Here is a 15,705-nt window from a genome sequence, read left to right as displayed (position 1 = left end):
ACAAAGTGTGGAAGTGGTGGGGGTTGGTTGCTGAGGGGCCAAACCAGCAGATGCAGCTCTCGATTTTAGCAGTAAAAAGTCAATGAGTTACTAAGTCTTTGCAGGTGAGTGTAGCAGGCCAGAGGAAAGGATTTTATGGAGATGGTTTGTGGTGGGTGATTCCGGAGTAGTATACTCCTCTCTACCTTGTGAAGTGTTAGTTTCATTCACTGGTTCTTTGCTTTATCTTCCCACAGCCTAAAAACAAATGCAGTTAAAAAAATTTACTGCATCCATTGCTTTTACTTGAAAAGTGGAGCTTCTAGTTGCTAAGAAGCTAGCAGCCTTATTCAGTCCTTTTTGAGTTTGGGAATGGAATGTCAGATTTGTGCATTCCGAGATGTGTTTCTGTTGTTAATATTTGAAAAAGTGACCTCGAAATTAGATCTAATCTATATTGTCCCCGTCTTCAGCCTGATGGTTGTTCTGCTGGCCACAGTAAGGAGATCTGTTCATTTGCCAACCTTGCCATTCACTTTGAAACAGATATGAAAATAAATTACTTATTTTTTCAACCATTTAACTTTTATTCAACTGGAATATTTTCTGGTTAATAGATGCAGCAACTGCATGATATGGAGGAAGTATGTTACGAGAAGGTTCTGATGCAACTGAAGGAAGGACACCAGGTAAAGTTTACTTTGTAATTTTCTACTAGTTTGCATGTTTAAGAGGACGAAGCGATTCTGAGGCCGAGTATGATTATAAACCACAACTTACACTGAGAACTTGAACAGTTCTGGGAATTAGAATAGTTTTAAATAGACTTCAGCAGAAAAAAGGTTAGCTCTTTAAATTATAGTATCTGACTTTGTATGTATTGTTATATTAAATCATATTCATAACATGACATTTTTCTTGATGTTACAAAATTAATTACAGATTGGCAAAGCAGAGGGCAAAAAAATCCATCAATAATTTAAACTGGTTCACGGCATTCCATTTTGTCTAGTATTTAAATTTTTACACACATATTTAGGATGTGTTACAATTATACTGTCTAAGCTTTTTTTAAGCCCTGAGAGGTGCATAAAGTTAACAATAGTAACATATCCTCTACTAGAGAATAGTTAAACCAGTTGATGTGTAATTAAACTGCCCTTGCATATAATAAGGAGATAAAGATAACAACATATTGAAAGATTAAACCATCTGTTTTATCATGTTTTTATGTTTTGCTGACAAGTTTGATCATTCCCATTCATGCTGCTGATTTCTGCTTCATGCTGTGAGGCTTAGTTCTAGTGGAAATTTGGGAGTAAAGACCAGAAATAATCAATGTAATTAAAAAGAATGATGCAAAGAATGCTTTAGAAACAGAAGTTACCACTAATTTCTATCTGTACGTGACATAAGTTTATTCTGACTATCATTTTGATTGCACTACAGAGTTTACAAATCAACTTCAGCAAAAAAAATGAATGAAAACTTAACAATAGGGGGTTTCCCTGTTCATTTCTGTGGCACTGATTCCACTTACAAAGCTTTACTTTACACATTAGCCACTGTACACGTGCAATGATCTATGGTGATATTGGGTTGAATCTTCCCGGTCCCGTGGGTGTGTATTTGTAGGCGGAACTGGGAGAAATGTCAGTGATCTAAGTGCCAGGTCAGCAGGCTGAGTTGTTCCTGCCTCTGGGCGGTCTTCCCAGAGGTGGATGATTCCCTACAGGGGCTATGTCCCCAGCAATGGTGGGTAGCCAATTTGAATAAGTTACAGCCCATATGTGGGCTTATTGGACCTGTTGTTGGGATCTGCCCAGAACTGCCCCCCCATTGAAGGCCTACCTCGGCAAACGCCTGGAGGCAGCTTGGCGTGGCTCCCCTTCAGGGCCCGAAAGGACTTCTACATTAACTCCACACCGAAGCAGCTTTAATTGACAGGCGACAACTGCAACTGTTGGCTGTCCCTTCCCCTCCAGAAGGATGGCCTGGCAGCTATGGCCTCTGTTTGGTTAAGTAAAGCAGATGCCTCTTCAGAGGTCGCTTTCGTGCCCCTTGCACTCTCCCTCCGCAGTGGCAGTGTACACCTCTGGTGGTGAGTCCCTCTGATTGGGTCTGCAGCCTCAGGAAACCGCCTGCCAAACTTAATTAGCCGCTTCCGGAAAGAGCTCCTCAGCAGGTACCCTGACTGTGAAAGTGGGGTTGGGCTCAGGACTGGAAATAGTCCTGACTTGTGCTCTTTTTTTTCCTTCATTCATGGGATTTGGACATTGCTGGCTAGGCCACAATTTATGGCCCATCCCTAATTGCCTTTGACAAGGTGGTGGTGAGCTGCCTTCTTGAACTGCTGCAGTCCATGTGTTGTAGGTACACCCATAATGCTGTTAAGGAGAGAGTTCCAGGATTTTGACCCAGCAACAGAGAAGGAATATACTTCCAAGTCAGGATGGTGAGCGGCTTGGAGGGGAACTTCCAACTGGTAGTGTTCCCATATGTCTGCTGCCCTTGTCCTTCTAGATGGTAGCAGCCATGGGTTTGAAAGGTGCTGTCTAAGGAGGCTTGGTGAGTTTCTACAGTGCATCTTGTAAATGGTACACACTGCTGCTACTGTGTGTCGGTGGTGGAGAGAGTGAATGTTTGTGGAAGGGGTGCTGATCAAGCTGGCTGCTTTGTCCTGGATGGTGTCAAACTTCTGGAGTGTCGTTGGAGCTGCACTCATCCAGGCTTGTGGAGAGTATTCCATCAAACTCCTGACTTGTGCCTTGTAGATGGTAGACAGGTTCTGGGGAGTCAGGAGGTGAGTTACTTATTATAGGATTCCTAGCCTCTGACCTGCTCTTGTAGCCACAGTATTTACATAGCTTGCCCAGTTTAGTTTCTGGTCAATGGTAATCCCCAGGATGTTGATAGTTGGGGAATCAGTGATGGTAATGCCATTGAGTGTCAAGAGCAGTGGTTAGATTGCACCATTTGGAGATGTTCATTGCCTGGCACATGTGGCATGAATGGTCCTTGCCACTTGTCAGCCCAAGCCTGGATATTGTCCAGCCCTTGCTGCATTTGGGCATGGACTGCTTCTGTATCTGAGGAGTCACCAATGGTGCTGAACATTGTGCAATCATCAGTGAACACCCCACTTCTGACCTTATGATGGAAGGAAGGCCATTGATGAAGGAGCTGAAGATGGTTGAGCCTAGGACACTACCCTGAGGAACTCCTGCAGTGATGTCCTCCAACAACCACGCCCATCTTTCTTTGTGCTAGGTATGGCCCCTACCAGCAGGGAGCTTTCCCCTGATTCCCACATGGGCTCCAGTTTTGCTCATGCTCCTTGATGCCACACTCTGTCAAATGCTGCCTTGATGTCAAGGGCAGTCACTCTCACCTCATCTCTGTTGTTCAGCTCTTTTGTCCATGTTTGAACCAAGGCTGTAATGAGGTCAGGAGCTGAGTGGTCCTGGCAAAACCCAAACTGAGCGTCAGTGAACAGCTTATTGCTTGATCGCACTGTTAATGACCTCTTCCATCACTTTACAGATGATGGAGAGTAGACTGATGGGGCAGTAATTGGCCGGTTTGGATTTGTCCTGCATTTTGTGTACAAGACACATCTTCGCAATTTTCCTCACTGCTGGGTAGATGCCAGTGTTGTTGCTGTACTGGAACAGCTTGGCTAAGGGCGCGGCAAGTTCTGGAGCACAAATCTTCAGTACTATTGCCAGAATATTGTCAGGGCCCATAGCCTTTGCAGTATCCAGTGTCTTCAGCAGTTTCTTGATATCACGTGGAGTGAATCGAATTGGCTGAAGCCTGGCATGTGTGATGCTGGGGACCTCCAGAGGAGGTCGAGATAGATCATCCACTTGATACTTCTAGCTGAAGATTGTAGTAAATGCTTCACCCTTATCTTTTGCACTGATGCGCTGGGCTCCCCCATCATTGAGGATGAGGATATTTGTGAAGCTTCCTCCTTCAATGAGCATATGTTCTAAGAGCATAAAATCCTGTCTATTGCTTCTTTCTGTTCAATATATCACTGCTAGCTGCTTCTTTCTCATTTTCAATTACAGTCCAAAAGTAATTGGCTTAAGGATGTTTTTTGTCATTATTAGAGGAAGTGCTTTTTTATTGAGAATAAGTTTTACTGGACCATTTTCCTCAAAGCACCAAAAACCTGTTAATTGATTTTTGTTGCTTTATATATAAAATTTTTGAATTTCTTTGAAAAATGCCAGATTTGTGGTATTTTGTTGATCTTCTAACTTTATGCTCTTGTCCTTTATAACATTTATTCTCAAGTCTCTTCTGTTACAAAGAGTTTTTTATGTTTTAAACTTTAGTAGAACTTAAATTTTTATAATGCCCTTTGTGTTCTTGGCGATTTATTACTTTGTAAAGTGCAGTCATTGTTTTGCAGGCAAACATGACAGCCAATTTATTTGCAACAAGGTCCAATAATCAACAGTGATATAAATGACCAATCTATCTGTAATGCTGGTGTTGGTTGAGTGATAACTGTTGGCCACAGCACTGAGAGAACTCCATGCTCTTCACATACTGCTATAGGATCTTTTGTACCCAATTGAACACAGACAGGATGTCAATGTACTACTAATCAAAGACAATGGCTTGGATTTTCACAGAGTTGTGGAGACTCCATGGCATATCCAAAATAGTGGACAGGCTCGGGAACTGGAAGTCCCACCCCCATATCCAGTAGAAACCATTCTCCCCCGCAGCTTCGGGGGGGCGGGGGTTGTGGGCAGTGCTGTGGGGGGAAGGAGTGGAAACGAGGAGAGGATGTAATTCCCACAGGTATGAAACCTGAACTCAGCAGCACCATTTGAACTCAGTGCTGAGTCCAGACAGACCTTATTTTCGCTACAACAAGGGTTTTATCCCACAGTGTGGGAGTTACAAATCTTTGGAGTAGTCGTAAGTACTCCTGATGGGTGGATAAGGTATGTCGAACTGTCAAGTTATTTAAATTGCCAGCCCTTTCAAAATTGAAAAAAAACTACTTGTCTGTGTCTGTGAGATTTGAAAAAAACTCAAGCTGTCAAGATATTTAAACAGCCAGCCAAATATTGAAAAAAACAACCTTCCTGTGTCTGTGAGAGTTGAGAAACATCTGTTCCAGCTTTTCAATATATGTTTGTTGAGATAACCCTAATTGCTATCATTATTAATGTTTGGCTGTTTACCACAATCTATGATTATCATAGTGGGGGAGGGGGTTTGTTAGTTTACAATTTGATTGACAGCTGAAAGAGATTATTAAAGGATCACCTGTAGGGTTATAAATGCAACTCTGTTTCTTTTGATAAGGGATTAGGTAATTGAGGAGGTTTAAATGTTTTGAATGGGCTTTCATGAATGGGAGTTTTTTTATAAAGTGAACTTTGTAATAGATATTTTGAACTTTATTTTATTGCATCTCAGCATTTCTGCTGAGCATCTGGGTGGATACTGGGTGAGTTGGAATGGAAGGCAAAGGATGGTGGGTGGTATGTCATGAGTTGGCACTAAGTTGGTATAGGATCTATAAGGAGCCATGGGGCATGAGGGGCTATTGGGATGATTGGGAGGGGTCTAGGTTTTGCATGAGTTGGCATGTATGGGCATGGGGAATGGGTGAGTGCCAGAGAGCCTAATATTTAAGAAAACAACTGGGACAAAGTCCCAGGGAACCTAGGTGAGCCTTTTAAACAGCCCAACTTGGTATTTGGCAGCCCCTGTGGCCACCTCCGACCTGCACCCGGGGGTGGTGACTTGACTCCATCCTGCACCTGCCACACTCCCCACCCCCACCCCACCCCTGCAGCGAAGATCCTGACAGTCAGGGCATTTTTTCCCAAGGCGGGTGCGGTGAGTTGGGAAATTTCCCGACTCCTGCTGCCCGACTTTGGAGTGAAAATCTAGGCCATCATCTTTGGCTTTGCAACACTCCCTTGAGTTCTGCACTGAAGCCAAAATTATGTGCTCTGGTCCCAAAGTGGTTTTGAGGTCATGATCTTCTGGCCTAGAAGCAAGTGATGTATGATTTAGGATATCTTGGACTGACCAAACAACTTACAAAGATGACGAATAAGTGATTATTAGATGATTTTCCTTGAAAACAGTTGTCCTGAAATGAAGACCTTGGACATGAGATTAGGACAGTTATACTGGGATTGTGCCAACTTCCAACACTGATCCCAAGGAGCGTTCACAGCAATCTCAGTTTCATTGTGCCAAATGGTGTCAATGCCGCTAGGGTTGTTGCATACTCAGGAGGCATTCAAAAACTGCATTAATGCATTGTGCTTGGGTTTTACATTAAATATATTGCACTTGTTCTTTTGATATATACTGTGAATTAACATTTGTATATTTAATCTATGGAGTACTGTATGTTGTATTAATTATTAGTTGCTTTCACCTGAAATGATATTGGGTTCTTAAAGAAATAAATAGCTTTCATGAACTCAGGATGTCCTTAGGTGTATTACAGCCAATTATATAGTTTTGTAGCATAGTCACTGTTGTAAATATAATGGGCAGAATTTTGTCCTTGATGGGCGAGCGGGCATCCGCCGCCATTTTGAGTGGGCGGGCCAATTAAGGCCCACCCAGCGTGCTGCCTGACGGGAAACGATATGCACTTCCTGTGCAGGGGCGGGGGGCGGTGGAGGGATTCCACTGTCAGAGTGCACTCTTTCGCACATGCGCGTGAAAGAGCGCACATCTCCCTGAGACTAAGTGCTGTCTCAGGGAGATCACTGACAGTGTTTTAAATATCAAAAATAGAATAATGAAAAAATTATTAACATGTCCCCCTCATGTGACAATGTCACACGAGATGGGACATGTTAATAAATATGACTAAAACTTTGTTAAACTTTTTAAAAACAGACATGAAACTTCATCCCGCCCATGGATGAGGTTTCATGTTTTTTCAGAAGCCCGATGGGGCTCCTGGCCTGCCCGCCAACCTTATGGTTGGACGGGCAGGGTCTTTAATTGCCTTAATGGTCCTGCCAATGGCCTCAATTGGCCATTGACAGGTCTGCGGGCAGACAGCTGATCGTGCTGTCCGCCTGCCTTCCTGAATATTTAAATGGGGTGGGATGGCACTGGGGGTTCCCCCCAACGTCACCCCACATCATTTTTGCGTCGGCGAGCGGGCCCAGCCCCCAACTCGCCGATGGAAAAATTCAGGCCAATGTAGGTAATACAGCAATAAATTTATATACATCATGGTCACACAAACAATAATGAAACAAATAAACAGAGCTGTTTTAACTTAGTTGATGAATAACTGTCATCCTGGACATTGGGAGAACTCTCCTGCTCTTTGGATCATGCTGTGGGACCTTCACCTTCACCTGTTAGGGCAAAGTGGTCTTTGGTTTAACTCATCGCCTGAAAGATTGCAACTCCAACAGTGCAGTTGTCCCTCAGTACTGCGTTGAAGTGCCAGCCGAAATTGTGTGTTCAAGTCCTTGGTGTGGAACTTGAACCCATGACATACGAACAGATGAATTAGGAGCGGGAGTAGGTCACTCGCCCCTTGAGCCTGCTCCGCCATTCAATAAGATCAAGGCTGATCTGAATGTAACCTTAAGTCCACATTCCTGCCTACCCCCGATTACCTTTCACCCTTTGTTAATCCTTAAAAATATTCAAAGAATCTGCTTCCGCCGCCTTTTGAGGAAGAGAGTTCATAAGACTCTCAACCATCTGAGAGCAAAAATTTCTCCTCAACTCTGTCGTAAATGAGCGCCCTTATTTTTAAACAGTGACCCCTAGTTCTAGATTCTCTCACAATTGACCTGGAGGTGATAGTGCTACTGAACCAAGGCTGACATCTAGAATTTTGATCTTAACTGGACCTTTTGAAGAAGAAATGGGAAAAGAGGATGGAAATAGGAAAGTAAGTCAATCTATCCAAATTTTGCATGGTTTATTTTACCCAACTTGAGAGTAATGTTAATAGAAAAGGTCTGGAAACTACTCCTTCCTGCTTCCCCATCCCCAAAAATGGAAAAGTGTGTGTGGATGGGGAAAGCACAAGAAAGTTGGGAGAAAGACGTAACCCATTTGGAAAATTGTATGCATTTTTTTTGGTCAGGGATAATCTTCTCATGACCCAGGTAAGAGGACAGGACCAAATCCCTGCTGTCCAGTTTCATTCAATGCCATTTTATTCCTGACTTTTAAAGAAATGCGGTTTTTTTGAACTTTATAAAGATGAGAAACTTAAATGAAGGGCAAAGCTCAATAAGACAGCATGCCACCATGGTGGGAGAGAAGAGCAGGTAAAGGAGCATGAGAATGCCAACCATGGATTTTAAAAGCCTGTAGATTGTTGGAGGAAAAAGAGACTGAGGAACATAAGGAATTCCACAGTTTTGAAAACCTGAGAAAGTGTGAATAAGGGACTTATTTTGATTTTGGCAGACAGCTGGACCCCCTGAAGAAGAAATGGGAAAAGAGGGTGGAAATAGGCGACTAAGTCAATCCATCCAAATCTTGTGTTGTTTATTTTACCCAACTCAAGAGTAACGTTAACAGCAGAGGCCTGGAAACTACTCCTTTCTGTTCCTTCTTTAAGGAGGGCAAAGAATGTAAATCATGTTGCATTTACCGGTTAGTTCAGAGAGGGCAAAGTTGATCCAACCACCATCCATAGCAACATCATAACATAGGGAACAACAAAGGTTACTGTGGATAGAGAGAGATGACACTGGTGAACAATCTTTATCTTTATCCTGTTTAGGAATCCAAGAGAGACCTTGGAAGAACCTTCTCAGATATGGCCAGCATTTTCAATATGAGAGCAATATTCAGGCAATATGGGAGCAGGATTCAAGAGTGACTTGAAGTGAGGTCCCCTCCCCCAAGTTTTCCCCCTTTGTGCTACTTGCACTTGTTCATGTCTACTGTTCTGAGATCAGAACTCATTGTATTTCCTGTGGCTGTTGCTCGAGTAATAGAATCAGACAGCACAGAAGGTGGCCATTCAACCAACTGTGCTTGTACCAGCTCTCTCAATTGCAGGTACCAATTAATGCCACTCCCTTGTTCTTTCCCCGAAAATTTTTTTCTTTATATGTAGAGGTCCAATTCCTTTATAAAAGTTAGTATTGAAACTGCTTCCACCACCCTTTTCAGGTAATGCATTCCAGATCATCACAGCTCATTGAGTATAAATAAATATTTCTCCTGATCTGGACTTTTTGCCAATTATTTTAAAATGTGATATCTGGTTACCAACACTCCTATAAGTGCAGAGTTGATCACTTTCTGCTCTTTTCAAAGTGTGTCATAACTTAAAACACGGCAATAAAGTCTCCCTTTACCCTCCTTGCTCTAAGGAGAACAAACTTTTCTAGTTTCTCCAGATGATTGAAATCCCTCATCCCTGCTATCATTTTGGTAAAGCTGTTCTGCACCCTCTTTAATTTCTTGACATCTTTTAACACAAGGTTTTTAATACAAGTGGATTGTAACTTGTTGCTCTTTGTTGGCATTGCTACCATTTATGCTTTCATCCTTTCCTGCCATCAATTGACATCATAATCCTGAGTATATCTTAAGAATCACTCCTAATGCAAATATTATTCATGGAGAAGTACATATTTTGACGCATTTGGAGTGAAAGAGTCAATAGAACAGGGGACATTTTTTTATCTTTTGAATATATTTTATGCATAATATATACATTTTAAATACATCTAAAATGAACCTCTATTTTAATTTTGTAGCCTAACAAAACAAAAGATTCAAGTTTCACTAGTTATAACATGAATATAAATCTTCAGTTTTCACACATATTTGAGAGTTTGATTTTAGAATATACAATTCTTGACCCATTTCTCTTCAGCATTGTTGAAAAAGGGGACATTTTTTGTTGAAGCAAAAAAAGTCTTTTTTTCAGCAATACCCAAGTTCTGTACTACCAAACGACTTTTCTCTTTAGTACTTCATAGTGCCTGACACATTCTCTGCACGTTGTCATTCAAAGAAGTGCAATAGTGTTCAATTAAAATATTGCCTTATTTTTCTCATTCTTCCAATGAGGCTTGGTGGAAATTTGAGTGGCAGTAACTAATGCATGATTTTATTATTTTTGTATATTTTGATCCCTATTGCAGCATTCTATAAACAATAACTTTGTTGCTGCTCTTTTTGCAGTTGTTGTGATAGGTATTTTCTGCAGAGGTCAATGTTGAGAAAAATCACGCTTTTTTTGTTTTGTGGGAGGTTGTTGCATTATTTGTAAAATAGCTCCAATGTGTAATATTGAAAATGTAGAGTGGTAGGTGGTGGAAGAGTTGTAGGCATTTGTGATGACAGATGGAGATTATCTCTGTCTCTTTTTCTGTTGATTTTTCAAGTCATGCTGTGAAAGATTTTCTGCTCTGTTTGGCGTTTGGGAAATTAAAACTTGGCTATCCAGTCATTAATTCTGATCCATTTGCTCTAACTAATGAGACAGCTTGTTTCAGCCTTCAGTTTGAATTAACAGATGCGTGTGCTGCTTCATCACCTATGCGTTACCCCCATCCTCTTGAGTTGCTTGCTGATTGTGGATGCAGATACCTCGGACAATAATATATGAATATGACCTACAAAGTCTTTATTTTCAAGTTCTCTTGTGGCACTTGCCTTCAAACAATTGCCGAAATTGAAATGCTGAAATGCTGAGAATAGCTCCATCGTGTAATGAAAAGAATGCTGACTGGTTTTGATTTTCTGGAAGGTGTATTTTAATCTTTTGTATTTGGCAGTTATTCTAATGTGAAGACAGTTTTGATAGTAACATTTCAAGCTGAATTTGCACATTTTGGGTAGTTAAGGTAAGAAGTTAACACTTATGATTTTGATGTCCCATTGAACTCTTGGGGTACTGAACTCTCTTTTAGGTTACAATCTACAGCAAAATAACATTGACCGACAATCACATATAACTAATTTGTAAAGTAACTTTTTTGTTGCTAGCTGTGTTTTTGTTTATTTCTGTAAATGCACACATACCATTGCTTTCTTTTTTAACTTTCTTTTTTTTTTAGATTCAAATCAAATGCCAAACCAATTAATGCATATTCAGAGGTTATAGAAAGCCTAAAATTTTAAAAAAGCTAAGTATATTGGAGCATCAAAAACTTGTCTTCTTTTTGATCTATACTTAAAGTATGCAGGCATTCTTTAAATCACTTCAGCTGATTATCAATCAGCTAAACAAAACACATTTACACCACATTATTTTTCCTATACAGTTTACAGAGGAAAATGGACTTCAGATGTTTACTTAGAAATGTGTTTGTTGCAGGATATATTTAGGGGCGCTAAATAAAAATGAAGCTCCCCCTATACAGCTAAGTATTACTGTGCTGTTCAAAAGGCTGAATTGTTTGTAGTATTTTTATACCACAATATAATGAAGTAATTTTGACACTGGTAGCAGAGTTTTGGATGGCTTCAAGTTTATGGAAGGTAGAACGTGTTTGGCTAGCGAGGTATGCATTAGAATAATCGAATCTGGAGGTAAGAAGCGCATGGCTGAGGGTTTCAGTAGCAGTTGTGCTGAGGCAGGGGTAGAGTTGCGTCCTGTTGTTGAAGTGGACACAGGTGTTCTTATTGATGGCAGAGATATGCAGTTGAAATCTCTTCTCAGGGTCAAATACAACACCAAGGTTGTACACAGTCTGGTTCAGTCTTAGTTGCCAGGAAGAGGAATGGAGTTGGTGCCTAGAGAATGGATCTTATAAGGAGGCCTGAAGATGATGCCTTCAATCTTTCCAATATTGAGTTGGAGGAAATTTCTGCTCATCCAATATTGGATGTCAGACAAGCAATCTGATAATGTAGAGGCACTGGAGGGTTCGAGAGAGGTGGTGGGGTAGAGATAAGAAATTAGACTTCTGTTGAAAAAGTAGTAACATCTGAATGATGCACGCTGTTATTAATACGCAAATCATCCAGCAGCTTATAGTGAGGAAGAGATATCCCTTGAGTTGCAAACCTACACAAGTTGCTACCTGATTTGCGTGCTCCAGTGTTAGCTTCATGAACATAACAACCCTTGCTTAACTGTCACATGATTTTCATGAAGTTGCTGCATTTTCACATTAATTGCACTTTAAATTTGTTACATAAGGTTAAGTCTAGTAATTATCAGCATAATTACTCCTTCAACAAGGTGATAGTTGTTAATGACTGTCAATTGGCCTCTCTTCAGCTGTGGCTCAGTTCATAGCACCCTCGCCTTTGAATCAGAGGGTTGTGGGTTCATGTCCCACTCCTGGAAAACCAAGAACTGTGATTGTACTCGAAAGAAGTTGCAATCTGTGACTGTTGGTAACTCGAAAGAGTTTTCCCAGGAAGTTAGAAAAAAAATATTGGTGTGAAGTCTCATTCCTTTAGATTCAAAATTGTTTAGAGAGATTTTAACAATGTCAAATTTGAAAATTTATGCTTTATTTTAGTTTTCCTTTCATTTCATTCTCTTGTTCTCTTTCTTAGTCCAATCTTTCTTTCTCCCTTTTATTTCTCTTTCTGTTTCTGATTTGACATTGAATTCACCTTCACAAATTCACCCTCCCCCATCAGTTCTTCCTCTGTTTATTTCCCAATCCTTAAATCTCACTGGTTAAGGATTGTTGTTCATCAAAGTCCCAGATGCCCTGTTGCACCCCTGGCTGCACCATTGTCAACACGTACTTTCTGCAACTTTGTGAGCAAAATTTTAAAAAAATATATACACTTGAACGTGGAAGACTACATAATGGGACAGGCCCCAGCAAAATATGGTCATTGACTTTCAAAATCTAAAAGGTTCAGTTTTGAAAATTACATTTTTTACTTGTTCTCCAGATTCTGTTGGATTATTTCTTTCTACAGGTTGCAGCACTGCTGAGCCATTTATCTAGAGCTTGCACGCTTAATTAAAATCCAGTCCGTTTGCTGCAGGTGGCTTATTGGGGAGTCATGAATCTACACTCCATGTGGCTCAGTGACATTGAATAAGTGAAGTGATGCAAATTAGCTCTTATAAATGAATTTATTAAAGGTGTTGATCTAATTATATTCTCAGAACATTTAATGGCATGATTTACTCACTTCACTAGACTTTTTCATGCTAGAAATTTGAGCTCTGGACTTGTAACATTTCTTTGTTTAGCCACCCATTATGGTAGGTTAGATGTTTCACCAAACATGGGTTGAATAAACTGGTTTTGTTGATTTTTTTTTTAGTATACCACTTACTAATAGTGTTAAACCATGGCCAATAAGTTGAGGAAGTAATACTTCAGTTTTAAAGTATTCTTGTAAAAGAAAATATGGATTGTAGCTCTTAAGATGCTACAATTCTGGCCAGCATTTTGCAGCCAGCAACAAAATGAAGGCACTCGCTTTTGACTTTGAAGATAGAAGCCCACAGAGATCTCGCAATTCCTGTGGCGTGAATTTCACCATTGCTGGGATTAATTTCATTCTGGCACTGGTTATAGGGGATCTCTGGCGAACAGCAACAATGCTGTCAACAAATCACATTTAAGAATTCTCAGACACAGCAAACCAGGTAGTAAAATGCAATCATTATTCTTCACTTTTTATGAATTTTAAAGGAAGCAAAATAAAGATTGGGACATGCACGTGGGATTAGAGTAGAAGCTGAAATGTCATAAACAAACTTTTAAATGATAACTTCTTATGATTTTAAAAATCTCTGAAATTTTAAGCATAATGGGGACATGTGACTTTTAACAAAAATACAGTTAGCATTTCAGGGCTAGAGAGATTGTTCAGCAATAATTATTACCATGTTAAGCCCAGTTACACCTCATTCATCAAGGCTTAACTTTTTTTAAGAGGGGGTAACAGCAGGTTTAGAATGTGAAAAGTAGAAGTTCATGTCAATTCAAGTGATTTCTAAACTTCCCATCTGTGAGGACTTCAGCAGCACACCCGCACACAGAAGGTAAATGCATATTGATCTGGATTTCCCAATTGAACTGCGCATGTGTGGACTCCAGAAGATGCTGTTAATGTCACAGAGTAATGATGGCGAATACTGACAGAGTTGCTGTGATTACAACTGCAAAATCTGTGCCATTAAACTGTCAAGCTCTATTTGACATGTTAATTTTACCTTTTTAATTAGTATGACAGATTGAATTTCTTTCTGTCCTACACTCACGTAAGTAGGGAGTGCAGGATCAGTAGATAGATAAGTTAATAAGTTTAGTGTTCATAAGTAATTGTTACCTTATTATTCTGAATTATTTGTCACAGGTTTCTCATGTTATTTATTATGTTCTTGTACAATTGAGAAATTAAGAAAGCACTTGCATTTTTATAGCATCTTTCACTACTTGAGGAAGTCCCAAAATATTTCACAGACAATGAAATACTTTTCAATTGTAGTTAATGATGCAATATGGGGAGACAAGGCAGCTATGCACGGCAAGGTCCCACAAACAGAAATGAGGTCATCCTTTTTAATGATGTTGGCTTTGACTTGAAAATAATTTTTCTGCATAGTGACTTGGGATTACTTTGACGCAGTGGTGCTTTGTTTTAATGTGATCTAAAAGATGGCAACAGTATTTTTGTACTACCTCAGTACTGTACTGAGACCTCACCTTAGATTACATGCTGAAGTCTCTGAAGTGGGGTTTAAGTGCATGATCTTCTGACTCTGAGGCAAAGATGCTACCACTGAACCAAGGCCAAAATAACAGGAGTGGGAAAGTGGAGTTGAGGCAGACGATCAGCCATGATAGAATTGAATGGTGGAACAAGCTCAAGGGGCGATACTTCTATTTCTTATGTTCTGATAATTTATTCAACGGGTAACAATGCCGCTCGGGCTATAGCACAAGAAATTTCATACCAAGAAGGCTGAAAAAAGCATGGCAATGGACGCATTTCCAGAAATGGAAGATGTTCCTTCATTGGCCGCCTTACTAAGGAAGCTGCTGTAAGATCATTTTGATTCACCTTCTCTTTAGATTCCAGGCCTCCTGCAATATGCAGTTTAGATAATGGCTTTTAATTAATGAAGCACAGTTTTAACATTTCACATATATTAACTTGTTACCCATTCTGAAATGTCAATAAACATCTTTAAATATTTAGAAATTGTAATAGTCCTATCTGCTGTTAAGGAGAATTATTCTTCATATCATTACTTGTGAAATTTGCTTACAACAAGAACAGGAAATGATAAGCCACAATGTTTTTATTTGCTATACAGAATATTATTCAATTATATTTTGTGTTACTGTAAACTTATAAATAAACTGACATCACAATCCTTCTGTGTTGTTGCCTTCTAACTAGGGCTGTGCAATTTTTTATAACTGTATTCATTGGTGGAGTATGTAAAGTTCTAAAACTCCTATGAAATATTTACTGTCAACACGTAATGTAAATCTTGGGACACACTGATTCATTTCATGGCTGTCCTTGGTTTTGTGGAACTTCAACACTCCACAACAAATATACCATACAAAATGTACAGCGCTGTTTATAACACATGAGGTTTATGGTTAATGTCAAATTTACCTTTTACTGTGTTAAATCAAAATGGTTTTAAGATGACAAAAGGATACAATATGACCAAGAGATGGTGAACAATCTGAATTACTATTTTTGTATCAGGGTTCATAGAGGAACCTATTGGCCACCACTAAAATGTAGAGGTGAAATAGAATTCCCAGGTAGGGA

At 40.0% G+C, this 15,705-nt stretch overlaps 1 protein-coding gene across 1 annotated transcript in view; it reads left to right on the top strand.

The window, feature by feature from the left end:
- The window catches only part of ascc3 (activating signal cointegrator 1 complex subunit 3), a 634,438-nt gene that overhangs the window by 199,002 nt on the left and 419,731 nt on the right, over positions 1–15,705 (top strand). Inside the window, exon 13 of the mRNA XM_078542487.1 lies at positions 597–668. Coding sequence (XP_078398613.1) covers positions 597–668 — 72 coding nt within the window. The remainder of the gene's footprint in view (positions 1–596; positions 669–15,705) is intronic.

This window comes from Cetorhinus maximus, chromosome 5 (genome assembly GCF_964194155.1).
Source record: "Cetorhinus maximus chromosome 5, sCetMax3.hap1.1, whole genome shotgun sequence".
NCBI classification, from domain to species: domain Eukaryota; kingdom Metazoa; phylum Chordata; class Chondrichthyes; order Lamniformes; family Cetorhinidae; genus Cetorhinus; species Cetorhinus maximus.
This window is presented reverse-complemented; position numbering and strand designations above follow the sequence as displayed.